Below are 15669 nucleotides of genomic sequence, written 5' to 3'. Positions count from 1 at the left end.
TTAAGTTGAGCCAGGGGAGTTTTAGGTTGGATCTTAGGAAGAACTTCTTTACCGAAAGGGTTGTTAGACATTGGAACAGGCTGCCCAGGGAAGTGGTGGAGTCACCATCCCTGGAAGTCTTCAAAAGACGTTTAGATGTAGAGCTTAGGGATATGGTTTAGTGGGGACTGTTAGTGTTAGGCCAGAGGTTGGACTCGATGATCTTGAGGTCTCTTCCAACCTAGAAATTCTGTGATTCTGCGATCTTCCTGTGCAAGTTTACCATTTCTCTGAACAACGTAAAAACTAAAACTATTAGACTTCCGAGCAATTTCTAACCATAATGATATAATGCACAATAGAGCACCACAGAATAAATCTACTGATTTCATGGGATTTCAGCAGTTGTCCTTCCATTTTTTGCCCATAAAATTTGCACATTAAAAGCCATTAATGTAGTTTTTGTGTACTCCAGATTCACAAAGAGCAATTCTAATTTCAGGTAATGCAGTACGTAGAAGTCAGTGCAACCAAGATCAAAACCACAAAACCGAAGAGTTTAGACTTCCCTATAACAGCAATTGCTAGCACCTCCAATGAAGACATTAAAAAGTAGCTCAAGTAGCCGGGAAAACGTGAAATACAATGAAAACTATTATGAACTCAATTCAGGCAAGTTTGTTTATCGGTAAGAAAGACAGCACCAAAACATGTTCTTAAGTATCACCAGCTCTCCAACTCTCATCACCGATACCCTGCACAGTTCTGACAATCTTACTCAAATTTGGGAAATAATTTGATGGTAGACTGCAGTTCTGATGCAGCTGAATAAGACTAAGAAACATGTTGACATTCAACAGTTGTTCAGGTGGTGAAGAAAGCAAGTCAGAGCGAGAAAGAATCAACATTCAATATTCTCAGTTTTCGCTTTCTCGCTTTTTGAGGAAGAAATAATGAAGCATGTTATGTGTTCAGCAACCTGAGTTTATATAAAAGATAGCAACTTCTGTACTAAGTTCAACCATCTCTTTAAGCAACCACTTTTGACTGCCTGCAATGACTATTTCACTTATGAAAAGCTACCCTTAAGGCATCTGGGAATTTTACAAAGGAGCTGTATTTACAGAACGAGTTCATTCTAGAGAGCAAATTTATTTATGTATGTATTTTTAATGAATACTTTAACTTTGATGCACTCATGTGACATAAAAGCACTTGAAAAATACATATAAATGTATTTATGATAAGCAGTATCAAAGAATAAAATTAAACACAAATATGTATCCAAGTAGTAGATGCCAGTAAAATTTGCACCCTTCAAATCTAGAACTCAGTCATCAGCAAGGTATTAGAGCTGTGAAGTACAAAGCTAATGTGATGGAACAATTTTAACTAATTATTCTTCAAATTACTTTACAAATTTGATTTTTAAAATAAAATTTATCTTTGTTCACCAATTGTGCAGTTAGTTTAGAGAAACAAAATAACATGGCAAAATAAGAACAATTACTTAGCTATGGAGGCACAGACATATACAATGTTAGAACACAGTAATAAATACCAGATTAAAAAAAAAAAAAAATTTCAACTGTTAATCTAGGCAGTTTCCTCTTTTTCTGCCAAAAGCAGAAAAGAAACAGTGTAAGCAAAGAACATCCTTCCAGCCTCCAGCAATATGCAGACTGAAAGTTTCACCGGAGTTGTTATTCTTCTGCTTAACAGTACCCAGTAGGCTTTTTACCACTTACCCATTCAATTTTCCAGTCACCTTTTTTAATCCATGTAAGCTCTTAGCAGCCATAACATCCTGAAATCTTACTCTTCTCTTACTAAGAACTAAATGATAGTTAAAAGAATAGATTAAGAATGAACTATCTTTTTTTTTCCCCAACACATCTCTTTTTTTTCCATTCCTGTTATTAGTAACAACTAATCACCAAACTAGTAGTAGTTTGTCCATGAAACAAAAGCAAATCCTCCCGTGGATAAGAAGGTTGCTTCAAAATACCAAGCATATACAATCCACAATCTCTATAACCAAGACACAATCTATTTCCGTTTCCTAAAAACCACTCTGGACAAGCTATAGAAGCTTCAGCATATGAGGAAAGTTCACTCAAACTGGCTTATACTCTAAAATCAGAATGACTCATTTTAATTCTTTCTACATACCTGGACCTTCAAAAAAAAAAAAAGTTTTATCTTTATGCATAGATCACTGCAAATTACTACAAACTACTATTAAAGATGTTACTTTACCTCAAAGGTATACCTCTTTCTGGTACTCCAAAGAACTAAGTAAAATGTTTATGTGAATTTTTAAGTGAAATATTAACTCAAACTTTTGCAATAGTCACATAACTGTTTGCAGATTTTACAATTTCAATGCTGACTAAAAACATCATACGACCTGTAAAAAAAGTAGTTTAACAAGTTAACACATAACAATACTTCTCAAAATTAAAGTCTACCTTAGCAGCATATTCCTAATAACCATTACTAGATCGTCAGTACACATAATCCTTAATCTAAAAGCATACCTAGGAGTTTCTTAAAAATACAAAAAAAAATAATCTATTCAATGTTTCAAATATTTATTCTGCCATTAGCGTACCATCTGGATATAATTTTACAACAAATTCAAGGAAAATGTAGAGAACATTTCTAATACCCACATGGTAAAGTTTTAAAGAACATCTGTGATAACAGTACCACAGAACCCCACATCAGAAAAAAAAAAAAAAAAGCAATAAAAAACAATAAAAATTTTCTCTATTTACTACAACAAAGAAGGTTGAAACAGCCTTGCTGGAGCACGTTATACTTACATTGCAATTCTTTAGAAAAATATAGCAGGTAACATCTTATATAAGAGACCACTAATCCAAACTTTACAAACTGTTTAGGTGACGCAAACTTATTGTAAATTACTGTCAAGAGTTTTTATGGCTCTTTTAACAGCATCTGAAACAGCTTGCAATGGAATATGGAGATAAAAGGGGACACCTCACAAGCAGTTCTCACAAATATCCAAACAGTTTGTAAGGAGATGACCCATCCTTTTCTCAAAGACAAAAAAATACATCTTTCAGTACCCTGGTAAAAAGTGAAATTCACTGTTTTTTTAAACAAACAGTGACAACCTTTTGGCAGACAAAAACAGGCCTCCAAGCAAAATTATATTCTATTCATTTCCCCTTTTCAAAGTAATTATGATACTGACTTAATACCATTCTACACACTTTCCTTAATCAAATCAGCAGTCTTAGGAATTCTATTTCTATGAACATGGTTTCTGTGTACGTATATGCTAATAAACACAATCCTTTTTCACTGTTTAATTTTTCCTTTGATTATCTCATGGATTAATTACAATATTAACCTGGCAAACAATACATCTCTTGTACAACTAGTACTAAAAGCCCCTACAACTGACAATAAAAGCTCAAATAAGTTAGTTACGTTAGAGATGCACCTACAACTCCATTTGCCCAAAAAAAAAAAAAAATCAACTTTTAATCTGCAAAATCAGCTGAACCAGTCACTCTATATTACTAAACAGGTGTGCTCCCCACAGCTTAGGTATGGGAGAAGGCAAGCATGAAAGTAATATCTCATCAGGAAGAATAAAACTAAGGAAAGGAAAAGGGAAGGGAAGAAGTTCTATCTTGCACACAGGAGATGAAAGAACAGTAAGAAAGAGGCATGCCAATGTTTATACATGCTTTTTCCAAACCTTGGCTTTCTCTACTGAACAGCAGATTTCTTTCACAGCACAGTACTCAAATGTGTTTTATGATCTGTTAAAAACATCAGATCCGTCAATTTTCTTTGGAACCTGTCTTGAAATCAGGATTTTTTTCCCTCATTGCTAGATCAGTCTTTGTAGAGGTTTTATATAACTTCCCCTACCCATCCATGCAAAATTTCTAATAAAATACTTTCTAGAGAAAAGACCCAAAGGAAACAAAAAGTTAATTTCAGCTCCTAATATCTCATACAACAAGGAAAGAACTAAATCCACAGCTTCAGTGATTAGCGGTATGATTTAAACAACTGAGAGTGGCACGGAAGTAAATGTCCTGAGGTCAAAGACTGTACAGAAAGAGTACAGGAATCACTCTCCAGATTTATTCACAGTTAAAATTGCAAGATGAGTTAATAAACTCACAATATCAAATACAAAATCAAAACAACTCTCCTCTTTTTTCTCCGTGATAGGGACAGTACCTTTTTGCCACTGCTTCACAGCTTAGTCATTCACAGTCTAGGCAGGCTCAACTTAGTATTACATTCAGGCTAACTTACAAGCAAGAGAGCTCTCTTGAAATAACATAATAAAAAAATACCACTTCTCAATTAAACTTCCAAACCAGCCATAACCGTTAGCAGTTCATAATCAATTCATGAATCAGTTTAACAACTGGAGCTAGTAAGACTGGTGCTTTATTATGGACTTTATAAACCCTGTCAGAAATGTTAATTTTCACTCAAGTACAGATGACCTTATGGCAACAGAAAGACAGAACTTTGAACATCTAATAATGTTTGTAAGCTTAACAGAAATAATGATCTTTACAACTTACTCATTAGTGCAAATATTTCTCTGGAGTTATTCACATTGCCTTTCTCCTACAAAACACTATAATTAAATGTAAAACCAATCAAAACGTCTATAGCATAGAATAATATTACAAGCAATCAACTATCTTAAATTTATTTTCTATAGAGTGTACAGAACACTCATTCTTTCAGGTTGTTTCTTTATTCATAAAAAATTCATGTGTTCAAAACTGGGAGATAACCATAAATACATTATAAATAAACTAGAGACTAGAAAAATCCATGTATCTCAAGTGAGAATTTTGAATCATTGATGATAGTTGTCAATTTTCAAAACACGTATTTATAACTTTATTGCTGTTATTTTTTTCCTTCATTATAACAAGTTTTATAACTTCACCCCTTCCAAACTGTTCAGGATCTGTCATCCTCTGATCTAAGAAAGTCAAACAAAACAAAATCTATAAACTGCAGCATAATGCTTGCAAGATGCTGGATTCCACAAATCAGAATATTATTTCTTAAATTACCTAAATGGAAAAAATAAGGCCTCATTGTGCTTCAGTTACAGATCTGTCAATATAAAATTGAACATCACCATGTGAAAAAAAAAATGTGGAAGTGGTAAACTTTTAAACTGAAGAATAAGATTTGGCAGCACAGCAGCATTTCTCCCTAGTTTTGCTGGCCCAATTATACATCCCACTTTCACTAACCTCCTGGTATTTTCTATCCAGAGTTCTGATATATATTTATCATTCTGTATTAAATGCAATTTCTATAGCACAATGTTTTCTATAAAACACATTCTATAAATAGTAAGCATTTCTTTTTGTTTAGCACGAATAGGCTCTTCTGCCAAATTAACCCTGCCATCCTCTTTCTGCTGTACATTGCCCCAAATGTTAGCTAACTACATTCATCCCTTCTCCCCAAAAAATGACAATCCTGAAAGAAAATGATTGAACGTGTAAAAACAATTTCTAATTCAAAACTGGAAGAAGAAAAAAAAATCTTAGCACTATCATCAAGACATTAAAAAAATATTAGTTGCCCAAGTGCACCATCTGGTGGCCAAAAATTAATTTTGACAAATGAGAAATATTTCCATCTGGAATCTGCAATTCTCTCATCAACAGACTGATACCAGGGGTTATTCCTCCTTTTCCTCCAGACCCTTACCAGGCTGCACACCCTGACACAGCTTTCACATTATTTGTTCTGCCTGTTCACCCTTTTCTTGATGTTTCACTAACATTTCTCCTTTATTTTTAAATAATTCCTATTTACTCAAAAGCAAAATGCTGTTCTGCTTTGGTTTTGTTTTCTTTAATTCTACCTAGTGCTATTTTATCCCCCACTTCCTGTAACCTTCCATGCTTTCTTTGTCTCTTCTTCCTATGCATCTAACATTTGAGTTAGGATTGCTGAATGCTGCACTTCTCACTTCACCTGTCAGGGTTTTCACCTCCCTACCTCAGCCCCCTAATTGAATGACAGTGCAGTTACATGAGAAAGAAAACTCAGACTCTCTCCTTGACCAGTTAGCACTTCAAAATCAACTACTACTGTATTCTATTTTCTTTGGCCGTGTTGCTCATTCAACAGTAACCTTAAAATATTAAGTACCAAAGAACACAATCAAAACAAAAAGTGTACAACTGTAAAATGCTATCACAAAATGCATTATCTGTCAACATCAAAAAGAAGGGAAGGAAGGAAGGAAAGGAAAAAAACAGGCAAGCTTGCATTTATTGAAATAAACACTCTTTTCCTGTACCCCAATTTGGTCTCTACAAAAAAACTGTCATCTGCATCTGAAGTGGCTCTTCACTGAAACACCCCAAAGCAGAATCTTGAGTTAATTTTCTTAATCATTTTTATACAGCTACTTTGACACACAATAAAATTTTGATTTGCTGCTGTCACTAAACAAAAGATCACTCGACATTTATTTATATATGTCTTTAAAAAGTTAAAAAAAAAAAAAAAAAAAAAGAAATTGCCTTAAACTAGCTTGACTGACTGCATTTATCTTTGGACAAAAGAGTCTTTCAGTAATTTGTCTTCTGTGAAGAAATATAAAATATTAGTAGGGCCTCAGACCATCTGCCACAGGGAAATTCTACCTTTTTTTTAAATGATTGGAAAGGGGAGTTACATAGGACATGACAACTGAAGAACTCTACAGAAGACAGGCTCCCCTGGATAAAAGTTAATCCTGTGTTTTGTAAACTTCAAACATTGTTTGAAACACTAATGTTTCCTCTATCCATCTCATTACTTAAATAATCCTATTTATCTAGTTCCTATTGCTGCTTATATAGCCAGTTTGATACCAATGGATCTTCTGTAATTCTGGTAGTAAGATGCGTGTTACGTCCCTTTTTATTCATGGAGATCTTCGCAAGTATCCAGTAAAACTCATTTCCTTATGAAGCTCACTTCTTTTGTCTATCTTAATTTAGAAGTATACAGTAATCATAAGCTCATTTCACAGAAACCAGAGACATTCCAAACATGTAGGAAGTACAGCTATCATTTTTCCTCAATGAAATAAATCAAGTCTTTTAATTTTAATTTTAAATTTTAAAGTACTTTTAATTTTAAAGTTATTTAAAATATTACTAAATTTTCACACAGGTACACAGTATGGGATGCATACTGAAATGTTAATAAATATATTAACAGGAAAGCATCTCAAAGCCCTGGAGAGTTTCAAGTGACAAAAGGACAGTCTTATGACCAGGAAGAATATCAAAATCCTACTGTCTAAGGATAGAAGTGTCTTTGCAGATGTACAGTTAATTTCAACCTTGCTTGGAGTCTTTAAAGTAAGTAACATAAAGATTCCAACAAGACAGATTCTCAGCCACAAAACAGGAATGTATCCTCTAAGTATACTACCCGTTAAGAGGGGGCTAGAAGAGAAACTTCATAAAAAGCTATGCATACTTCATCATAAATGCTTCCATTGATATCTGCTCCATAAATTGGTGCCACAAAAGTCAAGTTCTTCCAGTATTTACGCTCCAGGTCTTCATAAGCTATGTGTCTTGGGGTGCAGTATCTGCAGAAGAAGAGGTAAGGCAAATGTTCAGCATAGTCTTTCAACAACCTCCTTCACGATGGACTATGCTTTTTTGATCCTAAAAGCTGAATTCTAAGAGATCATTATTTCAAATCCCCTTAAAGAGAGCGACTACTACTCGAATTCCTCGTTTCATAGTTTACCACAGAATGTAACTTCCTTACATGGCAGCTGCAGTCATTGAAGTTATACACCTACCCACACAGTATTTTCTTCAATCTCCAGCAGCTAAACAGAACATGTCCTGATTGCTATCAGGCTGAGACCCTTCTTTTGGTTTATCTTCAGCAAAAAACACATATGGAAGAGCCACTTCTCTGACAATTGACAAGTATTTGCTATTTTTCTGCCTCAATACTAGCTCTCCAAAGTCAGAGGCAGGGCCTGCACAAGTTCCCCTGAAATAATTCTAATGTACTACTTCATCCAAGCAGCAGCTGTGCCAGACAAAAACAGTACTTTGCTCTCTTCCTCCTCCCCTGGGAAAAGCTTTTAAGAGAAGGAATATTTTCAAACAGTGGTACCAAAACTTCTCTCATGCAATGAAAACAAGATATTTAAGAAAGCAAATATAACTAGTTAACAGAACACATCTTGAAGTATTCTCAGCAACAGAGTTGCTGTTGCAATCATTTCTCATGATATGGCTCCAGAAATCAGCCAGTATTTCTGACTGGATCTGAGTGAAATGGATACATGAACTAAGCTTAACAAGTATCTCAATTATGGAATGCAGGTATGCCCATATTTCCCAGAAAACACAGTGGAGAAGCACCTTGGTTAAGTGGTGAATTGAGAATGCCTAAACAAATAAAAGATGCAATGCATTAGACTGGGCACACACAATTGTTTTAAATAAAATGTTTATTTTCATTCAGATGCTCATAGCTCTTCCCTCTTTCCTAAAAGAAAGGGATGGCATCACAATTCTCAGGAAAAGCAGCTGTCCATAACAGAGAAGCTTTCTTTATTAAGGAACAGAAGTCTTTTTATAGGAGAATAGGGTCTCCTGGCTGCTTAACAGTTTAAGAAAAATAGCCTGTATTAGGAGATAAGAGGTTATATGACATTTTCTCAAGAGCAGTTACAAATATTCAGAAAAAGACACACAGCTAGTAATACAGGTCTTCCCAAATGTTCTTAATTTTAATTATGAAGTCATAAACTGCTTTCAGTAAAACAAGTACGAAAACTGAAATCAGATATGCTTCCAAAATATATTCCATGATAAGAAATAAAATAAACATAACTAACATCACGATACATAAGTAGTCTTCACAGGTATTATGCATTCTCAAACCTATTTCAAGAAATTTGTGTTTCTCATTTTATCATAGGCTAATCTAATGTATATATATACGAATATATAACATAGGAATAATTTTCTTCACATACTACAGAGGTTTTGTACTTCATTCTTTCCTCTAACAGTTAATGAACAAGTAACTCGTAGAACTACAAAACACATTTCCATTCCTACTTATCAGTAAAAGAAAACTCCAAATGTGATAGCATCAGTTTTTCACAAGAAATATGTGGAAAAAACATACTGATCCTTTTTTTAATTCAAAACGGAGATCAGTTTTGCACTTTTACAAAGGTATGGATATTATGGAACATCTGCTGAGAAGCCTCTTTAAGAGCTCTTCATCCACCCATTTTTCCTGATCTTGGTTTCTCTCCATATCTTTTAACTTCTTAAATTAACTTGTAAGAGAAATTTTCCTTCAAACCAGTCCAGTGTTACATTGCTTTCTCTAATTCATTATGTTCAAATACATTTTGTCTCTAAGACTCTTTGAGTCACCATACAGAAACCACTTCCCATCAGGTTACAGGAAGTAATGAGGAAGAATTTATTCTTTTACCTTCCCTCTTGGAATGCCCAACACTTTGAAGCTTTTTAGTATACTGCTGAGCCCTTCATGGTACCCTTTTTTCCTTCCTTAATAGCCATTTTGCCATAAGCAGAACATGGAGGTTCACTATGAGCAGCTGCATTCTCTTGCATTAGTAAAAAAAATAAAATTTAAAAAAAAATCTGACGTGAGTTTAAAAATACCTTGGGGTGTGTTTTTTTTTTCCAGAATTAAATGCTAGGTCATTCCAGTACCTAGGCCAAATAAGTAAATATTACACATTAATAAAGGTATTAAAAATAAAACTGGGTCTGTATGACCTTCATTATTTCCAATATATGTGTTTGTTGGAACAGACAGAAAAACAGGTAGAGAACAAAAAGAAAACATCATGTCTCAGGTTTTTTAGCCTTCTTGCTACCACAGTACAAGCCACTTTCAACAACAGAAATATGGAAACTTCATATTGTGGTATTCTTCCACAACTTAAAAGACAGGAAAATATCAAGTGAGTAAATAAATAAAAAACACTAACAGAATATCACTCCTCAAAGAAATCACATCATAGGAACAGATAAACTTTTTTCACTTTAAGTAAGGGCCGCCATATACATACTTGTCACTGTTGGCCAGCTGCTTGAACTCCTTCACTGTCATTGGCTTTTTCTGAATGTTATACTGTGTGAAGAGCCCTGACTGGCCCGTGACCATCTGCTGAATTGGAGCAGGAATTACCAAATCTTCAATATCATCATAATGTTTTCTTGGCTTCCACTCTTTTGGTGGGATAACCTAAAAATTCAAAATAAAAAAAAAAAAAAAAAAAAAAAAAACAAACGTGAATGTCAACAGTTGCCATACCAATTCAAAACATTCTGGAAAATCCAAAGAAATCGTCAAATATGCCTACATGATGAACTTACTGCTTACCAATGCTTCACATAACTAAGTTACCATGTAAATGCTCCTAGATGATACAAAAAGCAATTCAAAATAGCCATAGCATGACCTTCCTTTCCTCAGTTCACAAGCACCAACTCACTAATCCACAGCAACTCAATCGTGAAGCTGTGCAGACATACACATACATAACTTTAACAGTCAGAAAGCCTTATAATGCACAAGGATTGCGCGCTCTGATACAAAATTGTTATCCTCAGTATAAAAAAATAGATTCATACACACTTGACAGTCCTTTGCCCAAAATTTGTTTGGTGTATACAGTATGAATAATTTCATTTTTTTACTGAAAAATTTTTAAAATTCCAGCTATTTCAGATAACTGTTGTCTGTGTAACTCACATAAAACTGCAGGGTACAACTCTATTACAGTAGGAGTTTGGACTCATTAAGATATACTGGTTTTATATTAACATAATTTAAAGCTCATAATTAAATATTAAAACTATGTGCAGATTAACCAATTGTAAAGTTAACACTTATTTTAGATATCAGAGAGCTGTCCAAAGTCTACAAAAACTCCTCAGTAGCTATTAGTGTTACAATTAGAGCCATTAGAAATTTCAAAGGAGCCTGTAGTCACAGAAGCACTCTTTAACAGCCTGTGTAATTTTTAATGTTCTGTTTAAGTATAATCTGAAAACAAAACAAAACAAAAATCTCTAAATTTGAAATCACAAGTTTTAAAACAAATCGGGAGGGACTTTTGTTGTTTTTGTTTACTTTTTTGTTTGTTTGTGACTTACTTTAATTTTACTTGCCAAAAAGGCTGAATGATGTATACTTTGCTCCGCTTGTCATTAGAGATTGTAATGACATCAACCACAAAAAGTAAAAACCCTAAAAAAAATTAAAAATAATTAAAAAATCACCTAGATCCTGAGATCATTTGCTACCTTTTGAAAACAAATAGAAGTGTGCAGATTATAAGGCACATGTACCCAACAGTCTATCCCTCAAAGAAACCCTGTCAACACCAATATGCACTGGTAGCAAGTACATACTAAAGTAGATACACCAAGCTAAAGAAAAATTATCAGGTAGTAATGTACTTCCATACCTAACATTTTTACTTTAAACAAACTTTTTCTTTATCCAGTTTTCACATGGATGGAAATCCTTGTTTTCCTTCTCAACTACCATATGAATTTACCTGTACAGAGACTCAAGAGCTTGTTTCAGTGTTTTTGGCTTTTAGAGAAAAAGTAAGGGTGTCATCTTGTGATTTCTACTTATTTCTTTCACACAAATCTTAAGTTATACTCCCATCAGCAAAATACAGAATGTTAGTTTGGAAGCAAAGTACTCATGCATTCAGAATATATGCATATAAATCAAATATGTGCACAGAGATTTCCATTTTCATGATTATTAAGCATGAACTTGTACGTTTGGCTCAACTAGATGAATACTGAAAAGCAAAATTTGCATCATCTTATTTAATTCAAGGTCAGTGTGTTTTAAGAAATAAAAACATTTTTGTGAATACTGGTTCAAAATATCCACTTTCAGCTGGAATACATTTATTACTGTTGTAGTTAGAGTAGTCATTAGAAAAGTGAATTGTGTGAGCACTGATATGCTAAACATCATTTTAAATGAAAATAGAGTCTCCAACACAAAGAGTTTACATTTTCTAACAAAGGTCACGGCCAGAAGTAGAAATATTAAAAGCATCGTGTCCAAAATGACACACAGTCACGGTCAGTATCAAGGTTGAAAATAATGACTAAGTCTCTGTATTTTTTTTTATTTTTTTATTTATTTTTTTTTACCACTGATCCATCCTAACAAAGCCTCTCCACACTCCTTTTAAAAAGAATACCCTCTTTGAAGTCAGGCAAGTTAGGTTTATGACATGGAGGCAACCTATATCAAAATCATTAACCAATTAGTTCAATACTCAAATATAAAAAGGAAAAACTAAGGCAATACTCAAATATAAAAAGGAAAAACTAAGGCAAGGCTTTCTCAATTTATATACATACATACAGCAAACAGCCTAGGCATAATAACACTACGTTGCGTTACTCAATGTGTTAAGTATTCATATTTATATAAGGGATGTCATAGTTACGAAGTACCACTCAGTCTCCTCCATGAAAGCTGCACATTTGTAGAAATTAGGTTATTTCGGAGTGCTACTAATGCATAAAATTTCTGTTAAATCCTCTTTCATATATTGGTAATCTGACCTACATTCAATTATGAATGGCACTGGCTACTATGTCCCAGTAGCTAGTTTCATCCAAAATTTTCTTAAAAAGTTTTTTTTGCTTCTGCTAGTCAACACATTTTCAGTGCCATGTTCCAAAATCACATTTCTACTTGCCAATTTGATTGCAAATTCATTTAACTGTTTCACTCTACGTGAATTCAGTTTCAGGCTCCAAAACACTTCTTTCTCCAGAAAGAGCAACTAACCTATCAGTGTGCCTTGTTTTTCATTTCTATTGCCTTCATTCCTGACTTTCCTTTTTAAGTTCAAAATCCTCTGTAAAAGTAAGACTAAAATATATTATCTATGCCTAGAATTCATTCCAGACTTCCAAAAACCTAATGAAGATTTTTAGCTGATTTGCTCTAGGGATGCCATAGTGCATCATCTACTCTGGGAATGGCTTTAATATTGTTCCTGCAGTGCCTCAATTGTTTATTTCATGCATAGTAATAGGAACTTTACAGAATCACAGAATGGCTCGGGTTGGAAGGGACCCTTAAGGATCACCCAGTTCCAACCCCCCTGCCATGAGCAGGGACACCTCCCACCAGACCAGGTTGCCCAAAGCCCCATTCAGCCTGGCCTTGAACACCTCCAGGGATGGGGCATCCGCACCTTCTCTGGACAGCCTGTGCCAGCGCCTCACTACCCTATGAGAGAAGAATTTCTTCCAAACATCTTATGTAAATCTACGCTCTTTTAGTTTAAAATCATTATCCCTTGCCCTATCAGCACACCCCTGATAAAGAGTCCCTCCCCAGCTTTCCCCCTTTAAGTACAGAAAAGCCTCCACAAGATCTCCTCAGAGCTTTTTCTTCTCCAGGCTGAACAATCCCAGCTCACTCAGCCAGAATTCACTGGTCTCTGATCGTCTTTGTGGGCCTCCTCCGGACCAGCCCCAACATGTCCACATCATTCTTACGCTGTAGGCCCCTGAAGAGCTGAACACAGGGCTTCATGTGCGGTCTAATAAGAGCAATGTGGAGGGGGAGAATCACCTCCCTCGCCCTGCTGCCTATGCTTCTTTTGAAGTATACAATTGGCCTTCTGAGCTGCAAGTGCACATTGCTGGCTCATGGTAAGCTTTTCGTCCATCAGTACCCCCAAGTCCTTCTCCACACAACTGCTCTCGATCACACAGCCTGTACTTGTGCTTGGAACTGCATCAACCTAGGTGCAGGACCTTGCACTTGGCCTTGTTGAACCTCCTGAGGTTCGTTCGCACAAGCCCACCTCTCAAGCCCATCCAGGTCCCTCTGGACAGCGTCCCTTTCCTCCAAGTCAGCCACACCACACAGGTTGGCGACCTTTGTCACTGTTTCACTAAAATCTTAAACCCTTTATGTTTTTCCTTTTACATTTGTGGCTTATACTGTCTTAGTAGAATTACAATCTTTCTAACACAAAATTCTAACCTGACTTTACACAGTTGCAATCTTGTCTTCTCCCCATGCACACAATAGCAAAAATGCTTTATAGCCCAGCCACCCTATACCACATTCAAATACAACCCACAGACTTCTATTTTCCTTTTGCGTACCTGACTTAGCTTTACTAAATATGTAATTTTACTCATTTATCCTTCAGTAGTGCAGTCATTCAGAAACTTGTCATTTGATTCTCTACTAGTTTCCTCAGCCCCACATACATGGGTTTTGTGGATTTTTTTTTTGTTTGTTTGTTTTTTGTTTGTATGTTTTTTTTCAGAGCAGTGGATGTTATCTGCTTTGACTTTAGCAAGGCTTTTGATACTGTCTCCCATGACATCCTGATAGCAAAGCTGAGAAAGTGTGGGATAGAGGAGTGGACAGTAAAGCGGGTTAAGAACTGGCTGACTGGCCAAGGTCAGAGGGTGGTGATCAGCAGCGCAGAGTCTGTCTGGAAACCTGTGCCTAGCTGTGTTCCCCAGGGGTTGGTGCTGGGTCCGGTCTTGTTCAACATCTCCATCAATGACCTTGATGAGGGAATAGTGTCTGCCCTCAGCAAGCACGCCAATGACACAAAGCTGGGAGGAGTGCCTGACACGCCAGAAGGCTGTGCTGCCATTCAGCGAGACCTGGACGGGCTGGAGAGACAGGCAGGAAGAAACCAAATGAGATTTAATGAGATCAAGTGTAGAGTCCTGCACCTGGGAAGGAACAACCACATGTATCAGTACAGGCTGGGGGATGACCTGCTAGAGAGGAGCTCTGAGGAGAAGGAGGGGGTCCTAATGGACAACAGGTTGACCATGAGCCAGGACTGTGCCCTCGTGGCCAAGAGGGCCAATGGGATCCAGAGGTACATTAAAAGGAGTGTGGCCAGCAGGTCAAGGGAGGTGATCCTCCCCATCTATTCTGCCCTGGTCAGGCCTCACCCAGGGTACTGTGTCCAGTTCTGGGCTCCCTGGTACAAAAAAGACAGGGATCTCCTGGAAAGAGTCCAGCAGAGGGCCACAAAGATGATACGGGACCTGGAGCATCTTCCTTATGAAGAAAGGCTGAGAGACCTGGGTCTGTTCAGCCTGGAGAAAAGAAGACAGAGGGGATCTCATCAATGTGTATAAATACCTGAGGTGTGGGAGACAGAGGGATTTGGACAGCCTCTTTCCAGTGGTTTACAGGACAAGGAGTAATGATCACAAGACGGAGCACAAAAAGTTCCACACCAACATGCGGAAGAATTTCTTTACGGTGAGGGTGACAGAGCATTGGGACAGGCTGCCCAGGGAGGTTGTGGAGTCTCCTTCTCTGGAGATATTCAAGGACCTTCTGGACGCTTACCTGTGCAACCTGCTCTAAAGAACCTGTTTTGACAGGGGGGTTGGACCCAATGATCTTTCGAGGTCCCTTCCAACCCCTTCAATTCTGTGATTCACCACTTTCCAAGTCTGTAAGCTTTGACATACCTTCTTCAGACACATTTACTTCATGCCATCCCAACCAAAGCATACTACATGTTATTTTTCCCCTTATAGTATGTACAAGCCTTACATTCATTTCATCCTCTTTTATATA

At 36.2% G+C, this 15669-nt stretch overlaps 1 protein-coding gene across 5 annotated transcripts in view; it reads right to left on the bottom strand.

Annotated features, from left to right (window-relative positions):
- KDM4C (lysine demethylase 4C) overlaps nucleotides 1-15669 on the bottom strand; it is a 286545-nt gene that overhangs the window by 255655 nt on the left and 15221 nt on the right. For all 5 annotated transcript variants that reach the window (XR_014619288.1, XM_084304804.1, XM_084304806.1 and 2 more), the window contains exons 3-4: nucleotides 10109-10284; nucleotides 7498-7612 (exon numbers count right to left, since the gene is read on the bottom strand). Coding sequence is in view for 4 of the 5 variants with exons in the window: in XM_084304804.1 (XP_084160930.1) it covers nucleotides 7498-7612; nucleotides 10109-10284 (291 nt within the window). In the remaining variant the exon portion in view is untranslated. The remainder of the gene's footprint in view (nucleotides 1-7497; nucleotides 7613-10108; nucleotides 10285-15669) is intronic.

The sequence above is a fragment of the Netta rufina genome (genome assembly GCF_964035555.1).
Source record: "Netta rufina genome assembly, chromosome: Z".
NCBI lineage: Eukaryota > Metazoa > Chordata > Aves > Anseriformes > Anatidae > Netta > Netta rufina.
The sequence above is the reverse complement of the archived record's forward strand: the minus strand, read 5'-3'. Positions and strand labels throughout refer to the sequence as shown.